The sequence below is a fragment of the Melospiza georgiana genome, chromosome 1 (genome assembly GCF_028018845.1).
Source record: "Melospiza georgiana isolate bMelGeo1 chromosome 1, bMelGeo1.pri, whole genome shotgun sequence".
NCBI lineage: Eukaryota > Metazoa > Chordata > Aves > Passeriformes > Passerellidae > Melospiza > Melospiza georgiana.
Window position 1 is genome coordinate 93734207 of NC_080430.1, and position 12790 is coordinate 93746996.

Genomic DNA, 12790 nt, shown 5'->3' on the forward strand with positions numbered 1-12790 from the left:
AGGTAAGATGGGGTGAGGTGGGATGACAGGGGAGAGAGAGAGACACATCATGGGGCTCTTTTCCAATTTCAGTAAGAAAGTCTTTACAACAATCAGTTTAATTAGATAACTGCTTTAATAGGAGAGAATAGGAAAAGGAGATATGTGACTGTGAGTAAATCTTACAAGCCATTCAGATGTTAGAAACTCTGAAATCACACAGCACTGGATGCACTTTGGATGGATTTTCCCATGGCACACTGTACTGAGCAGATCCTGTGCACGAAGAGATGCTCTCCCTTTTGGCCATTTGAGGTATCAGAGGACTTCCTCACAAGAAACCTTCACTCCTGAAGGGTGCTCACAGGAGAACTTTGGGCTGTACTGTAACAAATCACTAAAGGCTTACCAAACTGTAAAAAAGGAATCCCTTTACTTTTCATTTTCTATCCTCAGAAGAGAACCTGCAAATTAAAAACATCATACAGAGACTTAAGGAGGATTGAGAATTATCTATTGAACAGATTATTGGAAAGTATTGTCCCCTTGGGAGGTGCCTGTTAATTACTCTCTAGAAATGACTTTTTTGTATGGCATGTGGCAGGACTAATGGTTGAGTGTCTGAGAGCTGCTCACTATGGGGAAGTAATAGAAAAACTGTTAGAAATAATTTTTAGAGCTGGCAGAATGATTTATTATTGTTTATACCTGTTTTAGTTCATTCTCAGTTGGTCATCTATGGCCGGATGACAGAGGACTGGAGGGTAATACTCTTCAAAATTATGTTTTAACATTTCAGTACTTTGACCTTTATGTATGTCAAAGCACAAAGAAACTCTTCTGGGAGAGACTCTCATTTGGAATTTGGAGAAGAAACTCTTTTATTTTTAAGTCATTTTAGCTTAACTAATCTTATTTCTGCATGCACTCTCATGGGTTGAACAATACCAGTTCAATCATAAACTTTGTGTGGTTAAGAACTTTGATGGCTACTCAGTATTTCATCATTGCTTCTTGGCTTTTGTTTTTGGTTGGGTTCTTTTTACATCAGGGTGTTGAAGATGCAAAAGGTGTCTGACTTACAGTTACCACCACACCCCCAAAAAGGGCAATATCTCCTTTTCCATGCTGTGAAGCAGGGTTTGGACCTCCAGTTCAGCAGGAAGTTGTTTGGACCTCCAGTTCAGCAGAGCTGACATCTCAGATGTCAGGCAGATTGCTGGTCCCAGCATCTGAAATGCACATTATGTGTACAAGGGATTTATTTCTGTTAGAATATAAGAAAACAGCAAAATGTAGGTAGCTTCTGCAAAAGCTATTCTGAATGATGTTTTTCTTTCTTTCTTTCTTTCTTTCTTTCTTTCTTTCTTTCTTTCTTTCTTTCTTTCTTTCTTTCTTTCTTTCTTTCTTTCTGTATCAAATTCTACTAAATTTAAGATTTAAATTTTTCAATGTAGTAATAGTAAAGCATTATTATAGTTGTTGACCAAGTAAAAGACTCTTGATGCTCTTGAATTTAATGAGAGTGACCATTGTTTTCCACCTCCTTTGTAAGACTGTTCTGACCAAAAAGGTCAGCAAATCTCCCCTTAAGCCCTGTTCTCCTTAAATTCTCCTTTGCTCAGTTTCGGCCCCCTGTGCCTAGTCATACTTTCTTGTTTTATCTTGAAGAAGTTTTCTCCTGCCTCTGTGTTTATCCTTCAAATACTTCCAGATGCCTGACATATTCCCTCTAGTCAGTACAAAGTCCCACCATAGTTATTTTGTGCTTTTAATCTTTCCTACTGAATTCCTATGTTCAGTCCATGTGGAGTTAGACTATTATTTCAGTGATCCAAGAGGAATACATATAGTGATACTGAAAAACTAATATATTTCAAGTAGTTCTTTGGCAAAAAGGGTTATAAGATGCTGTTAATAACACAACTATCTTCCTGTATATTAATATGCAGTTCAGATTAATCACTTGATTTCTGAATGACTGGGTTATATTATAATTTCTTTTCTAGTGTCACACGAACTATATTCCAGTTTGTGGATCAAATGGAGACACTTACCAAAATGAATGCTTCCTCAGGAGAGCTGCTTGCAAGCACCAGAAAGAGATAACAGTGGTATCAAGAGGACCTTGTTATTCTGGTATGTAAAACATCACTTTGTGTCACTAATGAATGATGTTTTATGGTTAGCTCTTTAGTTTTGCCCTTAATTTCAGCAATTAAAATTTTTGTGCTTTTCATAGGATGAAGTAATATGGAAAGCCCAAGTCCTCTTTAGGAATGGAACCTTTTGCTAGGCAAGAAATCTGATATATCTTCTGATATGCTAACAGATTAATAAATAAACACTACAAGCTGAAATACTTTATCTGAGAAAATAGATTATTAATGCTTCTGTGGTGCTTATAGAGGAGCATTGATATCCATCAAAAGGCTTTTAACAAATTTGAAGCAGATTCTAAATTAGCCATTTCTTTAGGACTTTTATTTTTAGGATATACAGAATTAGTGTAGCATCCAGCAAGTGACACTGATCATCCTGACTGCTGCTCTATCTGTATCCAAGGCATCACCTTTGACTTTGGGTCATTACATTGAAGATATGCATAACTACAAAATCATTCTATCTCACATTTCTAATGAACTTGCCTTTTTTGTCTTTCCACACACTTAAAGCATAAATTTTTCCACATTTCAAATACATGGGACAGGTTTTTCCTGTCTTGAATATTACAGCATACTCTTAGACACAGAAACTTTAACCACCAGTGGTGTTCTGAACCTCTGGATAGATTCAAAGCTGGTGAGACCAGATACATGGCTGGCTTTCTTAGAATGAAATTAAATGGCTCAGTAGCATCAATGACTGCAATCTTTGGTACATAAATAATAAACACAAAATATTAAGTTGTGGGACATCCCTCATCTTTGGATAGAGAATGGTTGCTCGGAATTATCTAAACAAGGTTACGTCCATATGGCGGCCAAAAGCGTGACCATGGCTCAGACGCGCAATCCTTACTAACTTTATGTTGGTTAGTTGCAACGACAATTTAGAGTTATCAGGCCTGGTTCTTAGTGGTAGCTGCAGAATCTTATCTGAAATTGGGGTAAATGCACATGCAGGGTACCTAGCCCAAGTCCTCACGCTGTCAGTCCCAGTTACCTCATTTACATGCAGCATGTTTCACACCAGCTGCTCTTTGAGGCCTTTGACTGCAGCACAGACCTACCCTGAGGTCTGGCTCATCTTTGCTGAGGTCCAAAACCATCTGTGTTGTTGGTCCTAATACTGAAGGAAGCCCATGTTTTGTGCCCAGATCAGAAGCAGAATTCCAGCATCCCTCAGGCTGATGACTGAATTACTTGTCTTTCCCAATCTCCCACATGTAAATTATCTCCAGATGCTGCAGAAATAGGCAAAAAAATACAATCCAGTTTGGAGGACTCACATACTACTGTAACAACACCCAAGAAATATGAAAGTTTGCACTGAGGATGTATAATTAAATTTTATTTTTTTAATTTCATGCCCAAGTCATTTTAAGCAATGGACACACAGCATGAAAATTTATTTCTATCACTACGACAAAATTCTAGGATAATGTTTTAGGAACAACAAGGTGTGTTTTCATATATATGCATTCTACTCTACTAAGAAAAAGAAATTTTGAAATGAAAAATCGATTCTTCTCAGTCTCAGGTTGCTGGCAACTAATTACTACATTGTACAGCTAGTAGGGATTTTTTTTTAACCTTCCTCTCCTTTTCTTTAAGTCCTACATAAAACCCAGGAAACACAGCATAATTTTTAGCACTTAGTGTAACAGATCCAGAAACGTGCTGAAACACAACGCTCCAGAAAGTACCGAAAGCAGGTTTGTGAAACAGAGGCTCTGATTCAGTCTCTGAGTATGGCACGTACACTGTCACAACTTTAAGTGCCTCAGCGGAGCTCCACTAGAATGGCACCTGCTGCTCCCTGAGTGCCTGGTGTGCTTCGGGTGACGTGAAAATATCGGATGATAAAGGTCAGCACCCAGGACCTCTCCATGCCCTGCCAAGACGGTGACATATTTGTGCTCTTGATCTGTTACACCTTGTCAAGGTTTAGAGCAAATTTGGGGAAGAATCCCCCAAAGGAGCTCCGGTGGGGAAAGCAGATCCTATCGGCCCCTCCCCGCAACTGGTCCGGGAGGAAAAAATACCTCCTTGGAGAAAGGTGGAAAAAACTGTTTATTAAACAATAAAACCAAAACAATATCAAACACTGAGACCCCTTGCCACTCCAAAAGAGATGACAAACTGAGAAAACCCCATCCTCAGGTTGCAGCTCACTCAGTCTCTGATCAGTCCCAGTGTTGGAATTGTCGCAGGCCAGGCCCGGCCCGGTGGGCCACAGCTGCAGCTGCCGGTGCGCTCCTGGGTGTTCAGTCCAGGGCAGTTTCAAGAGGTCCAAAGAAAAGGGAAAAAAACCAGTCCAGGGAACTTCTCTGCCTCAGCTAGCTGACACTAACTAAAAAGCAAAAGAAGAGCTCTCTGCCCCGCTGTCTGTCCGCAGACAACACAGTCAGGAGCAGGAACGTGGAGGAGGAGTGCAGTGTCTGAAAACAAACTGCGCGCTTCTTCTCTCCCCCCTTCACTCTCTGGAACACTCTTAAAGGTGCAAAACTTATTATTCAACATAAACAGAATGAGACGACTAGGGATAAAAGCACCATATAGTCAACCCAGGACACACCTTCTATGGAGACTCAGATATCAAATTAAAAGATATTTGGTAGACCCCCATTAATTTTCACTGGCTGCCATTGAATTTGTTATTAAAATGCTTTGTTCTAGGGCATCATCTGGGAGAGAGATTCACTGGTTTTCTATCAGAGTTTTTTTTTTTTTTAAAGCAAAGCTTCATCCTGGTGGGATGCACCCAAGACAATAGGATGAAATTCCTTCTTAGTATTGGAACAACTGTTTAGAATTTAAAGTATGTCAGACTTTTGAATCTCATACAAGAATAAAATACTTCCTATTTGCTAGGGATTGATACCTTCTGTAGCTACAGCACTGGAACAGGCTGCACTGAGTGATTTAGTCACTAAATCATTATTCTGTTTCTTGGCAGGTAATATTTTGATTAAAATTTTACAGACATAAGTGATTTGCAATGTATTTTCTTATTTTCTTTGCCGGAAGGCTGTCAGAGTTTCAGGATTCTAAAATAAGCAAAGTTTAAAGAAGAATCAATTATAGATGCTTTAGAAATAAACAAAATGCAAGTTTTGACATTAAAAATGGTTGTTTAGAGAAATGAAAGAGAATGTATGGATGAAATTTTGGGTCTGCATATACAGGTTTTAATATTGATTTTGACTGCTGCCAGATTTATATTGTATGCACATGAAAATGTACCCACACAATGATGTAGTACTTGATTATACTTGCAGTTTCTCAGTGTACTGTATACATTTAGAAGCCACAGTCCATTGCTTTCTGTGGGGATTTCTGAGTCAAAAAAAAAAAAAAAAAGTAAAAAGGGGAGTAAATCTATTTGCAGAACTAGAAACAAGCACAGGATTTATTCTCCTAGGAGTGGCTTATGGAAGGGTCCACTTGCTTAAAATTTGTCAGTGGACTGTTTGCCCTCCTGTTTGTACTTAGCAGTTTGGAGCTGTTGCTCTAAATGGGCAAGAGATGGGCTCCATTTTTATGCTACTTTGAGTTAAAAGCCATCCTTCTTGAATGAGAGAGGCTGCAGGCATTTTTGATTTTGGGGAGCTTTTTCTGCCTCTGCACCAAAGCAGACCCACAGTACAGAAATGGCTCCTGTTCAGAAAGAACAAAAAAGGAGATTCTGACTGTAGCTGAGTGCTTACAGCATTCAGATGCTGTGTCTCATCCAAGCCCTTCTTTGTGTATTTTATCCAGAAACTCCTTATGGATTAAAGCAGCTCACAGCAGAAGCTTGTATATTTGTGTATTAGCATATTTTTTATAGAACCATGGGATGGTTTTGTTTGGAAAGGACTTTGGAAGGGACTTTAAAGATAATCCAGCTCCCACGTCACAGCCCTGGGTAAAGATATCTTCTGGTAGACCAGGTTGTTCCATGCAGCCTGGCCTTGAACACCTTGAGGGAAAAGGCACCTATTTGAAAAAGGGTGGCTTAAGTAAAGATAGAGATCAATCACTCCTCCTCTAATTACTGACCAGGGGCTGGGGGAATGCTGTTTGTGTCCAGCATCTTCACTTCTTTGAGCATCTTTCTTGAGTGATCTTGGTGGATGAAGACAACTTTTGAAAACCCTGAATTCATTAAAGGCCTGAAAAGAGCAGGGCTCCTTGTCCAAGTAAGCTGGAAAAAAATGCTACTCTTTTAACCAGCAGCTGCCTGGGAAAATCTAGCCAAGGCTCAAGAAAAGAAAAAAAAAGCAGGAACAGCAGCTTAGTTTAGCATGGTTACCCTGGAGATGAGAGTCCTAGCGTAGCTCCCAGGGAAAAGTTGAAAATGATACAGTGTTATAGACGATGACACTTTTTTTTTTTTCTAAATCCTTTTTGAGAACTGAAAGTCCAGAGAGGTAGAAACTAATCTGTCCTGCTGCTGTGATGTCCTGCCAGGTGGACTTCATGTATATCAAGCCAATTATCTATAGAGATGGGTGGTCTGAGCCTCAGCTCCATGATTTACAGGTGCTTTCCATGTGTGGTACCTGCCCTGCCCCTTGCACACTGGATTTAGCTCCTTCAAATTTCTTAATGAAGCAATACTGCATCATAAGGCATATTTCTCAGTGACTCAACAGGACATTTTATATGGGATTGCATGCTTTATCAGGAAAGTGGGTCACTGTCAATGGAGAGCAGAACCTTCTTGTTCTTGTGTTAATTTCTGTAAGGTTATAAGCTCAGTCTGTTAGACACCAAATAGTGGTATAGGAGGAAAGAAAGGGAAATTAAGGCAAAAGAAAAACAAATCTCTATTCCTGATACTCCATGTGACAGGAAATAATTTTTAATGTGTGAAGTGACCCAGTAACGTGGAATTTCACACTTTCAGCCATGCACTAGAGGGAATTATTCTTAGAAATACAGCTCCTTCAAGAAAAGCAGGGGAGGGAACTGAGCAAACAGAGGGTTTGGTTTTTCCTCTGATGTGAACAACGACCTCGTGTGTGGAAGCAAAATTCCCACTCCTCTCTCTGTCTGGCCCCCTTCTTTCAGTTTTTAGCAGATAAATTCAGCTGCCTTCTCCATCACCAAAGCAGGCAGGAAAGGAGAGGTGTGGGATGAGCAGAATGCATGCTCTGCTCCTCTCCTCAGCTTCCAGAGCAGCTAATCTAATGGGAATGGGAAACAATCCACTGACAGTAGCTGCCACTCCATTCTCTCCTCTCCTCCTCCTTTGAGCTAGAAAGGGAGGAGGTTTTGTGAGTCAGTTCATGTGTTTGAGGGCTTGCCTTTACTGCTGTGCTAGCTGAGGCCCGTGCAGAGCGCTGCCCAGCGGGATGCACATGCAAAATCCCTAAACAGATCCATGCTGCTCTGAGGTAGAGTTAGTTGGCTGGGGGTGATGAAGAAGCTCAAGTCCTTCTGACACTTGAACTGCTAATGCAAATGGGATCCAGTTGAAAGCTGTCACTCACCAGATGCTAATCCAGTCAGTCAAGTGTCAATGAAATAACAATGCCATTAGACCATCTTTACACCAAGTGATTGACTCAACTGACAGAAGCAATTTTGTCATTAGATGACTCAAATCAACCTTACTTGGATGACTAGCTGTCTTCTGGAGGTACTTCTGCAGTCAGGTGATTTAGGTGTTGAAGTTTGCCTTGAAGTACCACTCCCAGGGCCAGAGGGTAAGGAAAAATACACATTCAAAAAATTGGAATTTGCACTCTTCATCTCTCTTTTAATCTCTAACAGTTGAAAAGAGGGTAAGAAAGATATTTGTTTTCAGTACTGAATAATGCTGTTCCTTGAGTAACATCTTGACAGGGAAGAGAGAGACTAGGGCACAGTGAGTGTGGACAAACAGCGTTAAAGGATGCCAGACCTTATGTGGGATATTTGTTTTTACAGCTGGCTCATGAAATGTAACATCTGTGTAACGTTTTACAGTGACAAGGTCCTGAACAAACAGCTGCTCCTGGAGCAATATTTTCATTTGCTTTCTTTTTTTCTTTTTCAGATAATGGCTCTGGGTCAGGAGAAGGAGGTGAGTACCAAACTCCACTTATCTTTGGTTTTGGTCTTTCTGTTAAACAAATGTGTGCCAGTTTTATACACTTATATACACATGGCTACTGTATAGCACATGAATTGAGGGAAAATTATGGCACTTAAAATAAGCTTTAAGGTTGCAGGGATATTGGACCATCTCAGAACAGTAGCGGTAGAGGAATAGGTTGTAGTGTGCATTTCACCAATGTTGTTCTCTCAGATTTGACCTATATAATTTTTCATTTGTTACCAGAAATGCAGTGCAATATTTAGATCCCTATTTCACCTGTATTTCTCTCCAGGAAATAACCATTCACAATAAATTTCTTACCATTTTCCCCTTCTATTTATTTCCATACTGTCTAAAACATCTAAGTTGTTACCTTATGCTTGATTGAGCTTGTTGCCTTAAATATAAAACAATTGCATTATGATATCTATTAATATGAAGTATTTTACTAAAATATTTTTGTTTAAAAAAATATATATTAAAATATATATATATATATTGCTGTATATTCCAAGAGGGGATGTAGTACAGCTGATGGTAGTAGAAGTGTTCCCATCTTTCAACACATCTTGATCTTCTTCCAAGGGTTAAAAAAAATTATCTTAATTCTATCTTTGATACTACTTACAAGAATACATATAGAATGAAAAATATGAGACACAGATATATACAAACACAGAAAAACTGTTTTGCTTTTAGGCTTTGGTAGTATTAAGAAAGTGTTGCATTTCATGGTGATGGGACTGAGTTTTGAAGTACTGCAAATCTTGTCTAGCTACATAAAAATGTGTTTTTGGGGAAAGCCATCTATGGCATCACGGTGTAGCTAAATGTAACAGTTAACTTTTCAAAAACCAGGAGCTAGCTCACTCTTTTGTTCCTGTATTGAGGTGAAGGAGGGCATTTCCCTCCCCCTAAAAAAGGTGCTATCAGTAAATTCCTGGGCTGCTGCTAGCTGCTGCTAGGGCCATTCTCACCTTTGTTTCCTTTTGGGGCAGTGTCAGAAGGAACAATTTTCTGCTCAAACACTTCCTCTTCTTACCTCCACAGGTGACTTTTCTGATGCTTCACACTCTTTCCCCCCTCTGTTTGCTTCTCCTTCCCCCTTTGTTAGCCAGTCTGTTATTCCACTAGGCCTGTGCCCTGCAAGCCAAACTTTCTGGTCTTGGTACTGCTATGCATTTATGGTAGGAGACAGATGACAGTAATTTAGTCCATGTTTCGCTTTTTTTTAGAACAGTTTTAGAAAACCTTGAATGCCATTGAGATTAGTTGGGTTTGGGTTTTGTTTTTTTTTTTGTTTTTTTTTTTTTTGCAGTATTTTCTAATAATATTTTTGTATGCAAAAATCTTGGTTAAAGTCCCTTGTAAATGTTACTGTGTTGACCTGGAAGAGATTGGCAGCCAAGTGATAGATGTCAGGATTCTTTAGCTTCAAGAGAAATTTTGAAAAACATAGGCCAGAACATGCTATGTTTTGTTGGTTTCACACTGAAGAGGTGAAAGGTCCATGTTCAATTATACTCATTCCTTGATTTGGGCAGGAGGCTGAGCCCAAATCCACCTGTGTGGGCAAGAGAGACCCACATGGGCTTCCCTTTGTCATTCCTGCTCTTTTTGTTCTCACTTGAAACGTTCATTGAGCCTGGGACAAAGAGCTGGGGAGGAAGGATTCGTGCTGTGGAAAGGCTTTGTTAGCTGGGGCTCAGCATGCCAGTGCATTTGAATTATTTATGCAAAATAGAATGCCATCGGCTGAGGAGGTTTGGTGGTCCCTGGATACCTTGCAGAAGTAGTTGGTGCATTGTCTTGGGAGTTGGAATATGTAGATGCAGCTCACTTCAGGCAGAAAGAATTGAATCTGGTTCCCTTGGCTCCAGGTGAGTTTCCGCAGTGCCTGGGTATTGAATTAAGAAGGAACAATGTACCCACTCTGTCCTCCAGCAGTTTTGTGACATTAGACCTTCATTTATTGGGGTTTCTTCTGAGTGCCTTTGGGCCAACTGAAATGTTCCTTCCTTTGTTCAGTACGAAAACAGTTGGGTTTAGTTCCGAATTTTAGGTTAAGGAAAAGGAAATTTAAACAACGAAACGTTGAAAATTCAGCTTGACTCTTCTTCCTTTTTTGATATATCTTGGATATTTGTGATACATTGAATTATTCCTCTCCTTGTGCACCTTCCTTGCTAAACTGGGCGTTGGGTAATACTTCTGTGGGACAGTTGGTTACTCTTCAACCTGTTGCGTCATTTTCTGTGTCTGAAAGCAATCCTTCAAAGAATGGAAACCATTGCTGCTTTGGTTATTGAACTCTACCCTGGCTGAAAATCCAAGGAAATTTTTGTAACCAGAATTTGGGCTTTTTTTCATAATTGAGGTAGCTGTAAAAGTGTTACATGAAAACATTAAAACCTGAAAATCTTACTACAAGTTAAGGGAATTCAGAAGGAAAACCAGACTTCTGGAAGACTGTTGGACCTACTGAGGATGGAGATGCGTTGTTTGGAATCCAAACAAGAAGAAAGGACAGGAACCCAGGCTGTGGGTGACCTGCAGGTAGAGGTGCTCCACGGTGCCCCCCACACTTCTGCCTCTCTGGTTGTTTCAGCTGTGAGACTGTCTGCTGCAGAACTGCATCCTGGCCCAAACTTCCTCATTTTCTCAATAAAGGAATGTTTAATCTCATACTCTTGGATAAGGGTGCTCAAATGGGAACCTAATTCCCTGAGGAGCCTCTGTGCCCTAGGGGTTGGGTACAGCTGCTGCTTGGAAGCACAAGGAAGCGTCAGTGGAAGTGGAAAAAGGCAAGGATGAGTGAGAGAGAAGCAGCAAGTGAGCAGACATACTAGCTTAGAGACTTGTGTTTGCTTCCTAGGATCTGTGATTCCAGGTGTTAGTCACAGAATCAGTGTCTGCTGTGTTTCTCAAACATGCAATTAGTGTGATTGTGTATGCACCAGTGGTGCTTGCACACACAGAATGGATGAGCACAGCTGCTTGTGTGCATTCAGGAGGTGTTGCAAGTGCTCTGCAGATGCACTGCTTGCTGTTGGATTTTTAACTTTGAAAGAAAGTAATGGGAAAGCATCCGATTTTTGCTCTTCAGTTGCTATAGCTCTGCCCGAGGCAGTCACCACTGCTGAAATTAGCTGTTGGCCTCATGTTCAGCTAAGATGTGTGCTACTGATTCACACTGTTCTTTTTCATTTTCTGAATTTCATTGCAGAACAATCTCATTGATGATTCTGAAACTTGACTTCATGCATATTCTCCCTCCTATTCCCAAACTATGATGCTAATGCATTCATTTCTGCATTAAAAAAAAAAAAGAAAAAAAAAGAAAAGTAGATTTAGAAACAAGAGAAAAACAAAAGATTTTTTTCCTCAAAGATTGCTTCAGACAATATCTTGCCTTAGTAGTTATCATGTGCTACAAGAAAAAACACCTAAAGACCATGGAACTGCTGGTTGAGGTTCTCCACAAATCATCTTCACTGTTACAAAATTGCTAGATTTTAGGAAAAGAATTAAGAGTGGGAGAATTTTTTCAGTGTGCCTGAATGAGATGAAGTAATATAATTTTTAAGGATGACACAATTGTCTAGTTGCCCTCTGACATTCTGAATGAGCTATTTCAATTTTCTATGCTCTGTTGGCATGAGTTGTAATAAAAGAACCCATTTTTCTAATTTCAGAAGCCTGAAACTTAATTGTAGTTATGAAGCCAAGCAGTTGGTCACTTGTGGCAATGGGTATCCTGAGCCACTTCTAAGAAGAGTGTATGATTGTCAATTCAGAAATGAGAGAAATTTCAAAAATCTCAACAGTGAGATTTTATATATTTTTATATTATTTTATATATCTACCATTATGTTTCACTCCTACAGAAGGCAATGTCAGACAGCCTTTAAAGAGTTTTACTCAGACTTTAAAGAGTTGCCTGGCTGGGGTCATGGCTGAAGATGGTGGGATCCTTTAAATTTTCAGCTAAAATGCAGGCTTCTCTCTATATTCTCATATGAATCATTCTGCAATTTCCCTGTTCTGAAGAACACAGTCATAAAATTAGTCCCTTTGTTTCATCAATATTTTGTTAGAATTTGAGGCAGAACTGGAAAAGGACAAGATACAGGCTCAGATTTGTGTTCATCTCTGTCAGTTGTAAATTGCAGCAATATTTGAATTGTTGGATGTATTTCCAGAACATGTAGATTGGGGCATGAAAAATTATTCTGAGGCCATCACATGCACATAAAAAAGTAGATTGCCAGCTCACAGCTGTGATGTTGACTTTGTGATATAGTAAAGCCTTTGCAAGAATGTGTTGAAAACCATCAGCATTTGTAACATACACCATGAAAGAGCTAACAAATGGTAAAGGCTTTTCAAGCCAGCCTCTCAGAAACAAATCACTGTCCTAGAAGAAGCACGTTCCCTGCTCTAGTAATCAACCAATAAGGGTGAGATTTCTAAGTGCCCTACTATGCCCATAACATTAATTTTTAATTCATTTTGTTCAGTGTTTGTCTGTGTACCTGAGCAAAATGCCCTTTTGATATTAAAAAAGTTGTAATGGTAG

General features: G+C 39.6%; 1 protein-coding gene across 2 annotated transcripts in view; it reads left to right on the plus strand.

Moving 5' to 3' along the window:
• The window catches only part of TMEFF1 (transmembrane protein with EGF like and two follistatin like domains 1), a 115596-nt gene that overhangs the window by 71374 nt on the left and 31432 nt on the right, over positions 1–12790 (plus strand). For both annotated transcript variants that reach the window (XM_058026486.1, XM_058026478.1), the window contains exons 3-4: positions 1989–2118; positions 8170–8196. In XM_058026486.1, the coding sequence (XP_057882469.1) occupies positions 1989–2118; positions 8170–8196 (157 nt within the window). The remainder of the gene's footprint in view (positions 1–1988; positions 2119–8169; positions 8197–12790) is intronic.